Here is a 16232-nt window from a genome sequence, read left to right on the forward strand (position 1 = left end):
ACTATATAGGGCCACTTCCACAAATCTACCTTGTTTGCGAAGTATTCAAGTTTTGAAGAATCAAGTCTTAAAAAAGTTACAATCAACACAGTTGTTTTAATGAACGTAAGAAAACTGTGAGAGCTGACGGATATAGACAGGACAAATTGTTTGCTTTTTCACAGAATAGTTTTGTAGACCAATAAAACCTTGCATCATTATATCATGTTTACTCTATACATCTGTGTTGGATTGACTGTAAGGCAAGTGATTGGATAGTCAGTTACCTAGCAAGTAGACCATTTCCGGGTAGAAGCAGCGATCCTTGCAGATGGTCAGTGCCTCCTGTATTGGATAGTGGTCACTGCGGCGCAGCAACGCCAGCAGTTTTTCTCTGGCAAAGTCTGCGTACAGACTGACAAGTAGCCCATGGTACTTCCTACCTGCAGATCTTATATCCTTCCTCTGGTCCAGGGCATCCAAGTACTAGGACAAATTCACTTCGCATTGTTAACACTTAGTGGTTATAGTAATACAATATATTTTTTTTTAATTTGTCGGGCTTGTAGTTGCATTAGATTGAAAACAAAAATTTTTCAATGAGTCCTGTTAAAAGGTAGAATTCCGCATTTCTCATTACTAAGCGGTTGTAGTAACAGGATAGGATAAATTAAATTTCATATTGAGCAAATGGCATGCATGTAACTGCATTTTATGGCAAGAATTCCAAGTAACTCAACTGGTATTAGGGCAATAAATAGTTTTAAAGACCTGTTAAAAGATACTGTTGAAAAGTCTAAGGTTTTAAGATTTTAATTCAAACTAATGAATCTATTGTTATATGTAAATTTAATCAAACTATTAAAGACATTTTGAGGTAAAACATAAGTGAAGAATGGAAAACGGTGCGATAAAAATACATGTGATTTTCTAACGTTACATTTAATATTTAGAAGCACTTAAGTGTTAAATGGCCAAATGCATGTACAAAGTCCATTTTTTAACACGTTCGCTACTGATGCGACGCCGCGGTCATTGCCACAGACCGAGGTATACATTTGAATCTTACGCATAGACCGGCTGTCACTTGGTTAACAGTACACACGGGCGAAAACCTGTAAAACAGCAATCATTTACATTGTAATACGCTACAATCGTGTTTGTAAATAATTTATTCTTGTTTTTTTGTATTTTGTATAACCTTTTATAATGTTACATATTTGCGACGCCCAGTCTTCAGCGAAGACAATAGTAAAAATTATCATAGTTTTCTTGAAATAGACCAAACGTCGCATATATGCGACAGTCCATTTTTGTTTGTGTTTTGAGGTGAAAGTAAGTAAACAAAATAGATTATTCAAGAACAGTTATAAAACTGAACAAATATAAAAGCTACATAGGATAATGCAGCATACATACTGCATACATACATACAGTAATGCAGAAAAGTAAAGACCAGTTTTTTCAACTATCATTATGACGTCACCAATCATCATATACACAGACCGAGCGACGCAGTTGTGCGTCAGACATCTCTGTAGACCACTGCAGGGAATTCAGTGCCTTCAAATAGACCGTTACAAAGATATAAGCATTTTAATAACATTATAACCCCTACGCAAATATGCGACGGCAGTCTATTTTAATGTGACTAGCCGTCGCATATATGCGACGACAGTCTATGAGTGGAAACCGGCCGTCGCATATGTGCGTCGCTGGTCCATGTGAATGGAAAATTTCGTACTATTGCAGTAGCGAACGTGTTAAAAACCAAATTTAATCTTTCATCAAATGGTATTTGGGTCACAGCACAAGAGAAAAATAATTATTTTGGACCAATTAAAACCCATCCTCACTTATAAATTTTTAGCAAGTTTAAAAACAAAGGCCACAAGTAAGTACCTGATAAAGCCTCTGTTTGTTGTGTTGGAGTCGCTTGACCACAACATCAGGTGTTACATGGTCCAACAACAACGCTACAGTCTGGTCTGCATCTAGCTCCATCAGATCCTCTATCATACTGTGGATGACACTGTATAAACTGTGTTTGGCAATCAACTCAAACACCCCTCTGTGCTTCAGCCTACACAAAACACAACACTACTGTAATTCTGTGTCTAGCTCCATCAGGTCCTCTATCATACTGTGGATGGTACTGTATGAACTGTGTTTGACAATCAACTCAAACACCCCTCTGTGCTTCAGCCTACACAAAACACAACACTACTGTAATTCTGTGTCTAGCTCCATCAGGTCCTCTATTATACTGTGGATGACACTGTATAAACTGTGTTTGACAATCAACTCAAACACCCCTCTGTGCTTCAGCCTACACAAAACACAACACTACTGTAATACTGTGTCTAGCTCCATCAGATCCTCTATCATACTGTGGATGACACTGTATAAACTGTGTTTGACAATCAACTCAAACACCCCTCTGTGCTTCAGCCTACACAAAGCATAACACAACTGTAATACTGTGTCTAGCTCCATCAGGTCCTCTATCATACTGTGGATGACACTGTATAAACTGTGTTTGACAATCAACTCAAACACCCCTCTGTGCTTCAGCCTACACAAAACACAACACTACTGTAATTCTGTGTCTAGCTCCATCAGGTCCTCTATCATACTGTGGATGGTACTGTATGAACTGTGTTTGACAATCAACTCAAACACCCCTCTGTGCTTCAGCCTACACAAAACACAGCACTACTGTAATACTGTGTCTAGCTCCATCAGGTCCTCTATCATACTGTGGATGACACTGTATAAACTGTGTTTGGCAATCAACTCAAACACCTCTCTGTGCTTCAGCCTACACAAAACACAGCACTACTGTAATACTGTGTCTAGCTCCATCAGTTCCTCTATCATACTGTGGATGACACTGTATAAACTGTGTTTGGCAATCAACTCAAACACCTCTCTGTGCTTCAGCCTACACAAAACACAGCACTACTGTAATACTGTGTCTAGCTCCATCAGTTCAAACCTACTCTGGCCTAGAGCCCAGAAGAATACCAAACAGTAAACAGTTTATTTTAGTAAGTACAAAGCTACAAAAGGCATCTCACTCCTTTTTGTAAACACATCTTTCACTCATATTCAGATTCAAATTAGTCGCGTTGTGTCTCCATTGCCGTATTGATTCCCCAATATACTGTCAGGGCTAGCGAGAGCCCTCACTTACCACGGCTGAGCTATCTTGGACCACCTATTTTGCTAAATTATTATTTAATTTTTTTCACCATACAATATACAAGACAAGGCTTATAAAATATAAACTGATTGATTTATATACACTTGAGATTAATATAAATTGTTTTTAATAATCACTTTTAATATTGACTTAAGCATCCAGTGACTGACTGACAGCTAAAACAAAACATGCAGTAGTTTACCGTGCATCAGCGAATATCAATCGTCTATCAGTAGTTGTGCACCACAGTGTGCCAGCCCGTCAGCCGTGGTCATGTCCAGCCACCTCCGTGTCGTTTTGTTATACGAATAACAATACATTTCTAAAATGCCTGCTGGTTTGATTAATTCACACACTTTCATTTGCAACTTTATTCAAGTCAAAAATTAAATTAATACTTAGTGAACTGGAAAACCATACTAAACTTTTTAACTTTAGCAGATTATAAGCATCTTACATCTGACCGGGCCGGGCCCTCTTTGGAGCCCTGGACCCCAGGGCTCTGGCCCCCCTGCTCCACCCTCTAGCCGGCCCTGTATGCTGTAGTGACATCTCTAAAAGTCAATTATGAATGAGATAGGCCTAATGACAAATTAATGCATGGGAGGGATTTTTTGGTACTCACTTGAGGTACATCTGTAGGGACTTGTCATATTTCTTGTCGTAAGAGTACAACAATGCCAAGGCCTCCAGCAGGGTGGACTTGAAGTCTGATTGGTTGACCACCAACAGATGTTCCAGGGTGGCATTGACGACTGCAGGCAACTTGTACAGTGTCGGCGGCCATTCCTTGATCTTCTCCAAAAAACCCTACACATTTAAACAGAAACTAATAGAACCGCCAACCGGTAGGCAATTGATTCCAAATGTCTAAATTTCCTATACAAATTTTATTGTGCTCCACTAGAACTTGAGTTCTGATTAAGGTAAGCAAAGTTAAGGTATGTTTTGTGATTAAGATCCTGTAAAACAGCATGTTTTTAAAATAGTTAAGAATTTAAAACACAGTCCCATAAAGGTGGCAACCGAAAACAACCAGTTTGGATTTACTAGCTAACTCATAATTAGTACTTAAGTTGCACAGTACCCTATGCCAGTGTCATTTACAACCCTTTTGGTGAACTATAGTACTCATTAGCTTCTATAGTTTGCGTAACTATACATTGCCTTTTTCATGTTGATGTGGCACTACTTTCAGACATTAAGTGATGCATACCTGACAACCGGAGCGATAGCTAATAGCCAAGCCGCTAGCCAGGCAGTCAGCACAATGATATAGTTAATAATTTTAAAGTTTTCGTCAAGAAGTTGAATTTATGTACTTCAGTGGCATGGTGTTCTAAATGTATTGTCCATATGAGAATGAAGAGAAAAATCTATCTATATATTAATTACGTAAGCCGATTCTTTGCGTCAAAATTGTGGGCGACTGGGAAGTCATAGAACGACGGGAGAGGGCTAAAATTAAAGGTCTCAACCCCGTGACGGTGGGAAAAATAGTTAAATTCCCAAAAGTTTAACACAAAATTAGATATAACGTAAAATATTCTCCATAAGAATAGCATTAGAAGCCATTTACTGCTGATTTTTGTTTACTTCAATACAGCTGATCGTGATTTATCACTAAGCCGGCACGCAATATTGACATTTGGATGACTTAATTGCCAGTCAATTCTGCAATTTAGGCTACTGTATACTATATAAAACTAGGGATTACGTTACCTATAATAATCAAGACTTTTTAGTTACGTATTAGAAAGTTGAAATAAATTATTTTACTGTGAAACCTTTCAAATTTGTGTATTTTTAAGCGTATGATAAGTAGTAGAATCATGGGAGCTGGCTCAAATCAAAAGAATTGAACGTAGAATATTGAATGAACTTTCTAATTTGAAGATAATTTTGTGTGTTGAAGGAATGTTTAACATGAAATTACCACATTGACTAAATAATTAACGATTCAAGATTAAAAGGTCAACTTCTGCTTTGTTTTTTTTAAAACAGTAGCCGTTGAGGTTATTCCACTTCATGCAAAATATTGATTAAACACTACAATAAATCTCAAATTAAAAATGTTAGTAGATTTACAAAGAAAGTGTAGATTAAATCTTGAACATATAAAACATATGTTCAAGATTTAATCTACACTTTCTTTGTAAATCTACTAACCTTTTTAATTTGAGATTTATTGTAGTGTTTAATCAATATTTTGCATGAAGTGGAATAACCTCAACGGCTACTCTTAGAAAATAACATGGGAATAAAGATGAAATAGGTTCGTACAAGCAATATATTTGTTAATTAATAATTTAATTCTATGACAGGTTCCATTGGGTGGAAAAACAATGTTGTTTGGATGAGATTTTAAACAGGTACTGTTACTGTTGCTCTAAGAAAAAACAAAAAAAAAAAGGTTTAAACAATATAGCATAGCATGAATAGTATATATGGTAAAGAGAGCATCCGTACATAACAGTAAAACCTAGAGATAGTTTCCATTTCTTTACGTTTCTTAAACTAACTAAAAATATGCAAGACAATGCTGATGAAAAGTAGGCTAATTACGTTAAGCCATTGGTTTCGATAACTGTGTAATGTAACCCTAACCAGTCGCAAAAGAGTTAGGAATCAGTCGATGATTAGGCCTATTTTGATAAAATATAGTCAAACGCATCTTTAAGAGGAATACCACCACATAAACTTACACTAATTGTTTTTTTTTTTTTTTATGTTGACCAGAAACAGATCTAGGGTTAAGTTTGGTCAATGGGATGCCTTCACTTTACACCAATTTTGTTAAACCTTTACAAAAGGAGCATAAACTTAGAAATATTAACTGGGAAGAGATGCTAAATAAGCGGTTTTGACCTAGAACTAAGCTTACCTCAACATACATTTATTTGCCTTTTCATATTTGACGAATACAATTCCAAAAATTCCAATCAGGGAAGCCATTTTTGGCATTTTTACCACCATTAACCACAAGACCAAAGCTACCTTAATAAACCAGTATTTATTTACAATCATTCTGAGTTTGTTAAATATTAGAATAATTTGTTTTACATTTGAGCTTTTTAGGGACTAATGTCCTCACAAGCCACTAGTGTAATATTATATGCCTTAGTTTTATTTTTTTCCCCAAGACGTGGCGTGGCGTTTTTCCAATTCAGCACTTTTTGGTCAACATTATGCCAATTTCTTTTGTACTGTAATATACTATGGAATACTTAAAGCAAGAAACCTGAGGGTCCATTTTGAGAAATTCATAAAGAACCATCTCGTAGATGTAGGGGTCGAGGCAGTTGCTATGGATAGGCAGGTAAGGACTGACTGTGCGTAGCTGGTGAACTCTGGCAAACTTAAACACCTCCTCCTCCCATAGTCTCTTGTTTGTACCTTAAACAAACATTTAATGTTAGGTTTAGATGTGTAGAAAAAATACCTCTCAAATAATGCAGGTAATGAGAACTGTTATTAAAGAAGGCAAAAACTTTGATCCTGACATAATCTAAAACCTCTCCTGCGGTCATGAAGACGCAATTGTCTTCTCCCTCGGTTACTCGTTTTTTGCGATTATGGCCAAATCTTGCACATCTTCCGCAGTCTTGTAGACATCATCATTGTCTCTCACAGTCACAGAAATATCATCATCGTTTTCGGTGATCACAGCAAAATGTCAATTGGGGTTAACATATCGCTCGGTCCCATATACATCATTATTGTCTCCTGCGGTCATGGAAATGGAAACATCGTCATAATTTTTTTTTTCATAATTTTTCTGTGATGGCAGCAAAATCTTGAAAATTTTCCGCAGTCTTGTAGACATAATTTTGTCTCCCACAGAAAATCATAATGAACTTCGTGATCCCAGCAAAAGCGTGAATTTTTCAACTGTAAAAACTTATCAGACGCGTTCTGCGATCCCAATAGTAATAACTTGGGCTATTTCCTGTAAAATACCCCATATTTTGGTAAAATCCAAATATCCGAAAGTAAGTATGATCCCAATTGATTCGGATAGTTGAAGTTCTACTGTATTTCAAGATGGACACAACTAAGTTTTTTTATTTACCCAGGTATGAATGAAATATGAGTGAGGTGCCTTATTTGGCTTTGTTACTAAGATCAGATGCTACTTAAGCTAAGATTGTTTATTATAAGCCCAATAAGCAAGGACAGTTAGGTCCAGTGTCGAACAATTAAAAAAGTTAATGACTTTTATCAGGATCAAACCACAGACTTTCCGATTATTAGGGGTGCACTATAACTACTCTAACTACTATAACTACTTTTAGCTACCAAGGTAAAAATGAATTCCATTGGAAAGGGATAGAGAGCTAGCATATGTAACAAATAAGAGTCAAGGGACTAATAAGATAACACAATAGCCTATAAGGTAAAGGTCAAATAACACCTATATTTCGTTTCAACATAGGACTTCATCAAATACAAAAACTTATGAATCAACTCTAAGAATAAGTTTTATATTTTAGGACAATAAATTGTTATGTGATGTTACCATATTTATTTGTATCTATTAGCCCTAGACTTTATTTTTCTCACGAAAGCTAGCTGAACTACAGGGTGGCCCAAAATAAGGTACTCATAATTTCACGCCTCACGGCAATTAATTATTATTTATTAGTTGTACAAACTTACTCTATCGTAAAACTAAGATTCCACCATTGACACATTCCATTCGTCTTTGCATGTTTTTAACCATTCCTGAACATTGTTGTGGAGTGATGTTCATTAAAACAGAAGTTAAATTATAATAAGCAGTCCAGTTTTGATAAGAACCTTTTTTGGGCCGACCTTCAAAAAAAAAAAAAAAAAAAACTCCTTAATTAGGCACATAACTTTCCTTAAAAGTACCAATCATCAGATTCTTTAAAATGGACTATGAGACGAAAGATAACTATCATATACTATTATATATTGTGATTATGGTTTCACGTACATTAAACAGACTAAATTTGCACACAATGAGCTTCATTAAGTCTCACAAAGCTTGATGTGTTTTCATGGTGTGAGATGGTGTCTGATAGTTACCCAGGATGTTCTGGCACAACTGGGCAGCTTTCTCATATTCCTCCAGCAACAACAGATGATCCAGATAAGCTTGTCCAATGCTCAGCTTGGTGTAGCGTTGGACTTCCTTCTCGTTGCTCTCAACTGCTACCATTGCCTCCTCAAACTTCCTGTAAGCATTTTCAAGCTATACAATACTGTTAGCTAGGTAGCTGAGTGTAATAGTGTTTGCCTACTAATCAAAGTTTTGATCCTCAGAATGTCAGCAGATTAAATTAAATTAAATTGTTCAAAACTAAGGTGAGCTGTCTTTGATTGTTGCGCTTTTAAATAATGGTACATATGGTCTTAGTCAGTAAAAAGCTGCTCAGGGCATCTCATTCCATCCACTCGCCTTCCATTCATATTTTGCGTTAAAATACATCCAGGCGTGTCTCAATACTGATTTTGTAATAGTTGGTGATATTATTCAAGCCAAAAGCGGCTTTGAACCATAAAAAATCTATAAACTTTATGAGAATTGAGCCAGCAGTAAATTTAATTATCAGGTGAGCATCCATGCAATTTTCTTGCTACACTTCATCAAAGTGTAAGAAAATTATTTTGTGTTTTTTACAAATCTTGTAATGTGTTTCTTAAATATTCTAACAAAATAAAAGGAAATTAGACATTGAGTTAGGAAAGAAAATTTTTTGTCTAGTGGAAATACAAGCTTTTATGAGACACTATATTTGCCAAATTTCACAAAATTGGATCAATGGTGTGGCTTTAGTCTCTGTATACATAACTGACAAACACAAACATACATACTCAGGGAGACATCACTCTTAAAACCGCAATAAATATTTCCAACATAAACTCAAACTCAGTGGCGGCTGGTAGGTTAAAGTAGTATATATCGAGGGAAGGATAAATGTTTAAAAAATTGAGTTATTTAACACGTTCACTGCAGGCGTATCCGATCGGATACGGGCCGAGCGGGTGTTAGGGTGCTACCGTAATCGATAGGATACGCTCGGCAATGCCTTTAGTTTATTTTCGTTTTTGCTCTAGTGTCGCTCGTAGGTGGACCTATACCACGTTAGTGTGTAGTGTGTGGCTTGCTTTTTATTGTGGTGTAGGTTGGTAGTAAATTTTCCCGTAAAATCCCCATCTGGCAAGCTTAAAAATCAACTTTTTGTCCCGTCTTTCTACCTCCAATTGGCAATACAATGGGACCGGCTAGGTTCCAAGCAGTGCTGCTATCGTTTGGTGTTTTAGCGAACTACGTTGACTCTCGTCGTAAGACATCACTGCACGTTATTTGCTATTTGTGAGACCAAAATTTGAAAGTTAATCACCCGGCAATCGGGTTATTTCGACGCTGCGGGCTGCGCCACACTGGGGCTTCGCCTGCCATTTGATGGGCCGCACCGAACGTGTTAAATATCAGTTTAGGCCCCTTTTAGCAAATTTCCCATATAGGGAATAAACTATTACAGTAGTACTCATGGTAAGACCTGGACCTGGGACCGATATAATTTTTCGTTTTGAAGTCCCTAGAGGCCAAAAACGCCATCCATTCAAATTCATATATATATATGTGTGTCCGTTAGCGCGATAACTCGAGCAAAAATGATTCAATTTAGATGAAATTTGGTACAAACATGTAAACCTACGTTTAAATGAACTTGTTCGCGAAGCAGCATAATTGGACCATGGGAACGAGGGTTTATGGGGCGTTTTATGGGGTAAAAATGGGTTTTTCCCATTTTTGACCCTAAAAACAAAAAAAGTTGCAATTTCTTTTTAAAGAATTTTTAGAGCTTAAAAAAAGAAACAATTTAGTATATTTAAGCTCTGTTGTATGCCTAACGGTCACGGAGAAAATTAAAAAATAATGTTATTTAAAATTCCCATGTTATTCCTATGGAGAAAATGAAAACTGTTGTAGTTTACTTGTTTATTATGTTGATTATATTGGTTGTTGTTTATATGTTGATAAAATTTGGCAAATTTATTTATTTCATCCTATAGGCCCTACTGTTGACGTATGGTCAAAAAACACTTTTTACCTTCCCGGTATCAGCAAACCTAAGCACTCCTTAAATCTAATGTTTTTTTTAAATAATTGGGAATAAATATGTCTTATTTATGGAAATATTGTAGTAATAATGTAATCAGACAAGTTGAAATTCGCTTAGTCTGCAGGTTTGCTGCGGCGGGGGTATTTGGATATAGACTGTTTTATTTATACTGTTATTGTTTTCATCGTCTCTTTGTTTATAATTGTCCTCACCAGTTGCATACTTTGCAGAAAGATTTTTAATAGAATTCATAATTCATTAGCATTACTGAACAACACATCTAGAGAAACAATAGTTGTTACATTAACTAACACCTCGAATACCGGAGGTATGATGAACATAACCTCTACAAATCACTAACTACTGCATTTCACTTATTTGACAGATATTGACAGTCGACAGATTGTAGCGCTCACCGCTTGTTGTGGCAATACAGTAGTTAAAACTACTTTTTCGACAGAGTCCCAAACGCCCTATACTTATTGCATTAAAGCCTGACGCAGTGCTATGATTGGTCCAATTTTTCCATGCAGTTTATATGGAAGTTCGGACTCATATCTACTAAATCCCAGTGTACTACCTGTTGCAAAAACATGCTGCTTCCATTATCACCTATCCTAAAAACATTCACCCTGCTAATGTTTATGTATATTCAAATGGAGGAATAAAAATTATATTTATATGTTTATTATTATTAATCTTACTATTGTCTAGAAAATATAGGAGGACTCCGTCCCAGTATCCTTATGGACCAGCCGCCACTGCTCAAATCTTGACAAAATACTTTCTTCAAAGGGAAGAGAAAGTAATAAACAAACGTAATGTGACAGATATTTAAGCCTGCATACCAGTGGTCCATAAGCCAGCTGATTCTGTCGTCTGCGTCGACTGGCGTCGCCACGACCACATCTTTGGGACACATCACCAGATAGCAATTCTCTTCCACCAGACATTCTAAGTCAGGCCAGTTTAGTTAGTTAGTTATAAACTTTTGAGTTCTCAATAAGTAGTACTCAATAATGAGAATCAAGTATTATTCCAGTACACATTCTCTTAACTGACTCTCACAGGACCCAGGTTGGATGGTTGGATAACTTCAAAGGTTGTGAATGGGGGAACTATGTACACAAGTAAAATGCAGGAGAAATAAATTTACAGTGGAGTCCCGATAATCCGAACTTTGGTAATCCGAAAGTCCGCTTAATCCGAAACCGAAAAAGAATTTTTTAATTTTTTTTGTGAATTTTTTTCAGTAGGGCTACGTGCTGTCACTTATCGGGGAAAGTCAAAACTACTAGCACACCATCGCGTGATGACATTAATGCAATTTATTGTAGACACAAAAAGTGATGACCCAGTGCGTGCTGTCACATATTGGGAAAAGCCGAGACTGTAGTACTGTCTTGTAACGACAGTTAGTTGTACCGCCTTGAAGTATTCTGTAGCGGTCGGGCGAGGTAGACTTGTTGTATAGACTATTTTAGTTAACATTTTGCTTGAGGGAGCGAGCTGGTCTAGTGGTTAGAGCATGGGGCTTTGGCCCCAGAGGTACCAGGTTCAAATCCCGCCAAATCACAAATGGATTTTCATTTTATCTAAGTGATAATGCCGCAACCCCAAGTCTAGCCTAATGTAAAAAATGAAATGTGAAAAACAATCCCGGGCTCGTGCCTAACGTCATAGGAAAAATTTTTTTTTAACATTTAGGCGAGCTTAATCTGAAATATTCGGTAATCCTAAATGGGCCCAGTCCTAACCATTTCGGACTATTGGGACTCTACTGTATAATTGATGATGTTGAAATGAACAACTCAGCTGCATGGTGTTTGGTTTTACAACGTTCAGGATGGAGTACAGGAACTACAGAGTTCAGGAACTTTTACTAAATGTCCGTTAAAAAATCTTCTAGCTATAACTGACCAAGAAAATAGTCGTTGCAGGTATACTCCGTGTAACCACGCAGGCTAAGATTGTCAGTACACACTGAGCCGTAGTCCCCAGGTCTAGGCTCCAGCACATGTAGCTGTGGCCGCTGGGCTCCGTCGTCTGCACGCCAGTAACCCAGCACAACCAGCTGACTATCCAGAGGTCCCACACCACAGATCAAGAAGTCCGTTTGGAATGACAGCACTGCGGTTGCAAACATTCTAGATTAAATTTAAGCTTTTTTTATGAAGTTTCCTTGTATTCTACCACATGTAGGCTACACTCCTCTGTATCTAGTCTCTAAACACCCAGTGAATGTGTTAAAGACAAAACATATTCTTAATATCTTTAAGTATAATAGGTAGTGGCGGTCAAAACCAGAAAATTCAAATCCAAACCTCAAAACCAAAACCAACTAAAAATACCCCCGCCTCGGCAAACCTGCAGACTGTAAACGACGAAAAATAATAATAATAACAATTATAAATCGTCAGAACTTGTATTTCTTCCCTATAAAATGTTTTATGTGTTGTGTCCTTAACATAGTGGGTTTGATATGTGTTTGTTAATGTGCTTCATAGTATTATGATCGTTTCCTAACAAAGCCTTAGCCTAATTGAAATCCTGGGTTTTGTCCATCATTACATAATTAATTCTAACACCAATATCATAACTTATTATGCCATATCTTTTTCCACTATGCGATATGGCATTGAGTTATGGGGCTCAACATAATATGCCTCAACTATTTTTAAGATTCAAAAGAAGTTTTAAGAATTTTATCATTCACACACAAATAAATATCATGTAAACCGCTTTATTAAACAAACCTATGTAATTTTAACAATACCTTTACTTTACATTTATAAAATTCTTGTATACTCCAAGAGTAATCCGCAATTATTTATAAACAATCAATTTATTCATCAATACCCAACACGTTCAAAAAATAATTTGCAGTATCAAAGACATCAGCTATGACTTTACCAAAGATCGCCATACCACATGGGTCTGAGGCTTAAAAACAGTCTAGAGTTTGTGTGTTTCTTCGTGACGCCTGGGTGTGAGGGGCTGTAGTGGCAAGTAGGGGGAGCCGAGAGCGAGAGGGGAAGTTGACATTATCTTCCTATTCTGCTACTAGTCTGAATAGACACATGTTAGTATTTTTCGGAGTTCGGACCGCGTTGCGGAGGCGGTTCAGGTTGCTCGCATGAGTTGTGTAGATCATATTAATGTAGGCTAATTAAGGGTTCCAAAACAAAAATGAGTATTTTCAATAAATATATAATTTTTTCCTCATTAAGAGAAATATGAAAATGTGCCTAAAGATGGATTATTTGGTATCTGCACGTTTACCAAGTGTAGAAAGTGTCGTCGAAGTACTAAGCCGGGTTTAGTCTTAGCTTGCCAAACACATTGCTGGTGAGTTAATATGCTTTTTAAAACTCTGTAAGGTTTATTTCACACTAATACAGAATTAAAACTCTGCCTATCATAGATAGTGAAGTTATAACTAAGATTAGCTTTCAAACATATAACCTTAGTTAGGGATTGTAGGCTTTACCTTGGGTTAGGCCAGACAACTAAAAAGGCTAGTTACCCCCCCCCCCCCACTTCCCCTCAAAATAGGCACGTTACAGTATATAAAATCCTATTGTTACTATTCCATTTCATACTTTGCCTAAAAGATTCAGGTATTGAATACTTTGGCAGTAACATGTTGGTATCATTGAACATTAAACCCAAATATTTATTTGTCTATTTACCTACCGATCTCAACCACAAACTGAGGCCAGTCTGGAGTGAGAGCCATCTCCGTGTGAGTGCGACGTCGCACATTCAGTATCCTGACGGTGTCTACCCAGCCTACCAGCAGAGTGGTGGCGTCCTTCCAGCAGAGGTTGCACCGAGACTTCTCACCTTCAAAACTGTTAACAATAAGGCATAGTTTAAGGCAGCTGGTGTCTCCAAAATTTTTTACGCAAGGGCCAGATTGTAAAATCTTGGTGGCCAGGCAGGCAAAAATTCCAAATAGGCATTCAGTTATTCTTGTATTGGTAAAAAAATTCCTTCATATGGATCATTCCAAAACTTAAAACAATACCCATTATTACTAATCAAACAAATATTTTATTTTTTTAATGTATGACAATACATAAAAAAATCTATATTGTTAAAAAAACCGTACCGTACAAAAACCCCTTGCAGGAACGTGAGCCGTAGCTTGGAGACGCCTGGTTTAAGGAATCAGTGTTTGGTACAGTACAGTTCTACAAACTCTGATAAGTGTCTGCTAAGTTCGCTTAGTTCAAATAATAAGACAATGTACTGAGTGACTTCTCAGTTCTGTATCACAGATTCATATAACTAACACCAATGCAGGGTTATGTGGAACTTACGTTATAATGTTTTTGGGACTGACAAGAAATCTAGGTTGCCGGGTTAATATACGGTGCAGGACTTTACTGTACTAAAAAGACGCAACACTCAAGTCAAGATGTAAATTCCCACCCGTAAAGCTATAAATTCTTTTCATGTGAGTTGAGTATTTCTTTTATTAATGCATGTCAAATATGACGACCTTCAGAAGACGTGATTTTTCCGACCCTATGATGCGTAATGATTGTTTTGTATAGACCAAAACTAGTTGCCACCACAAGTGGCATCAAATAGGATTACCAATAATACATGTATTTAACTACTTATAGTGTTTAATATAACATTAATTTTGGCTGTAAGCTAAATCAAATCAATCATTCAATCCTACTGCAAATTCAGGGTTGCCACCAAAGTGAAATAAAAAAATTCATGCATAATTCAAGGTTTTCATTGGTAGTTTTGAAAAATTCATGGGGTATATGCTCGCACAATTTCACCATAAAAGAGTGTTGCCTAGTTCAGAATTGTACATTAATTTATCGACAATATATAGTTTTGTGTGCTACTATCAAATAAAACACATTTCATGTGTTTATTTTAGAGTTAAAAATAAGAATTTAATATAATTTATCCAGTCTAAAAAAGTAAAATCACAGAAGAAAAAGGATTAATAAAAATCTTGTGTGTGATAATAAGATGTAATTATTAAAAAAAAATTGAAACATCTGATTTAACAACATCATAGGCCTAATGATAAATTCAAACGTTAGAAGAAATAATAAATAAAAAAATAAGTCGGATTGGTAGTTAGGTCTAGGCCTAACCTAAAAAACATTGCATCCAAACATAAAAGGTTTAACTTAGTTAATCCAGCAATGGCCTAGAACTTCACTGTCTAAACATCAAATTAAGATAATAGGCTACTATAAAAACAAATGTTAAGAACATGATCAAGAAATGGTTAACTTGGTAATGAATGGGCCATATCTAGGCCTACTAAAACGCACATGCAATTTATTACTTTATACTGTAACACAGTAGGCTAGCCTACATTGTAATCCAAAACTGAATCTTGGCTAAGTTAGGCCTGAACCAACTTTTATTTATTGAGAAGATTAAAGGTTACCGACTGACTGATAAAAACACTCTAAAAAGGTAAGATTATGTAAATAAATATTTAGTTAAAGCTAAGAACGAAACAAAAGTAATGGAATGTATGTAAGTTTAGACATAGGCTAACTTACATTAAGTAATAAAAAAATAATTAATTACATTACAGAAAAGGTTAAAATAAACTTAGTTAGGAGGATGTTTCTTCAGATTGGATCAGTTTATATATTATTATTTGCCTACACAGGTTTAAATCACAGTTAAAACAATTATTTAATTAAATTTACATCTCATTAAAAACTTAGTTAGATTCGTATTGACTGAAAACACCTAGTTATATGCTTCAACAAAACATTTACATTTAAGTTACCTTCCTCAGAACGAAATCACCATTTTTCAGCACAACATTGACTTCTTGCAACTTAGGCCTAAATAAATAAACTTAATCTCACGTTGTAACACATTTACTCAACACTGACAGTAGTTTGAAATGACGACATATTTGACCAAAACAAACACAGAAGACGATTAAGTTC

At 36.2% G+C, this 16232-nt stretch overlaps 1 protein-coding gene across 1 annotated transcript in view; it reads right to left on the reverse strand.

The window, feature by feature from the left end:
- Positions 1-16232, reverse strand: part of LOC128990841 (vacuolar protein sorting-associated protein 41 homolog) — a 36029-nt gene that overhangs the window by 11651 nt on the left and 8146 nt on the right. Inside the window, exons 6-13 of the mRNA XM_054413455.1 lie at positions 13978-14135; positions 12202-12411; positions 11130-11235; positions 8237-8385; positions 6426-6580; positions 3810-3994; positions 1882-2062; positions 267-465 (exon numbers count right to left, since the gene is read on the reverse strand). Coding sequence (XP_054269430.1) covers positions 267-465; positions 1882-2062; positions 3810-3994; positions 6426-6580; positions 8237-8385; positions 11130-11235; positions 12202-12411; positions 13978-14135 — 1343 coding nt within the window. The remainder of the gene's footprint in view (positions 1-266; positions 466-1881; positions 2063-3809; positions 3995-6425; positions 6581-8236; positions 8386-11129; positions 11236-12201; positions 12412-13977; positions 14136-16232) is intronic.

The sequence above is a fragment of the Macrosteles quadrilineatus genome, unplaced genomic scaffold (genome assembly GCF_028750875.1).
Source record: "Macrosteles quadrilineatus isolate MER2022 unplaced genomic scaffold, UCM_ALF_1.0 Scaffold_3__2_contigs__length_128488019, whole genome shotgun sequence".
NCBI lineage: Eukaryota > Metazoa > Arthropoda > Insecta > Hemiptera > Cicadellidae > Macrosteles > Macrosteles quadrilineatus.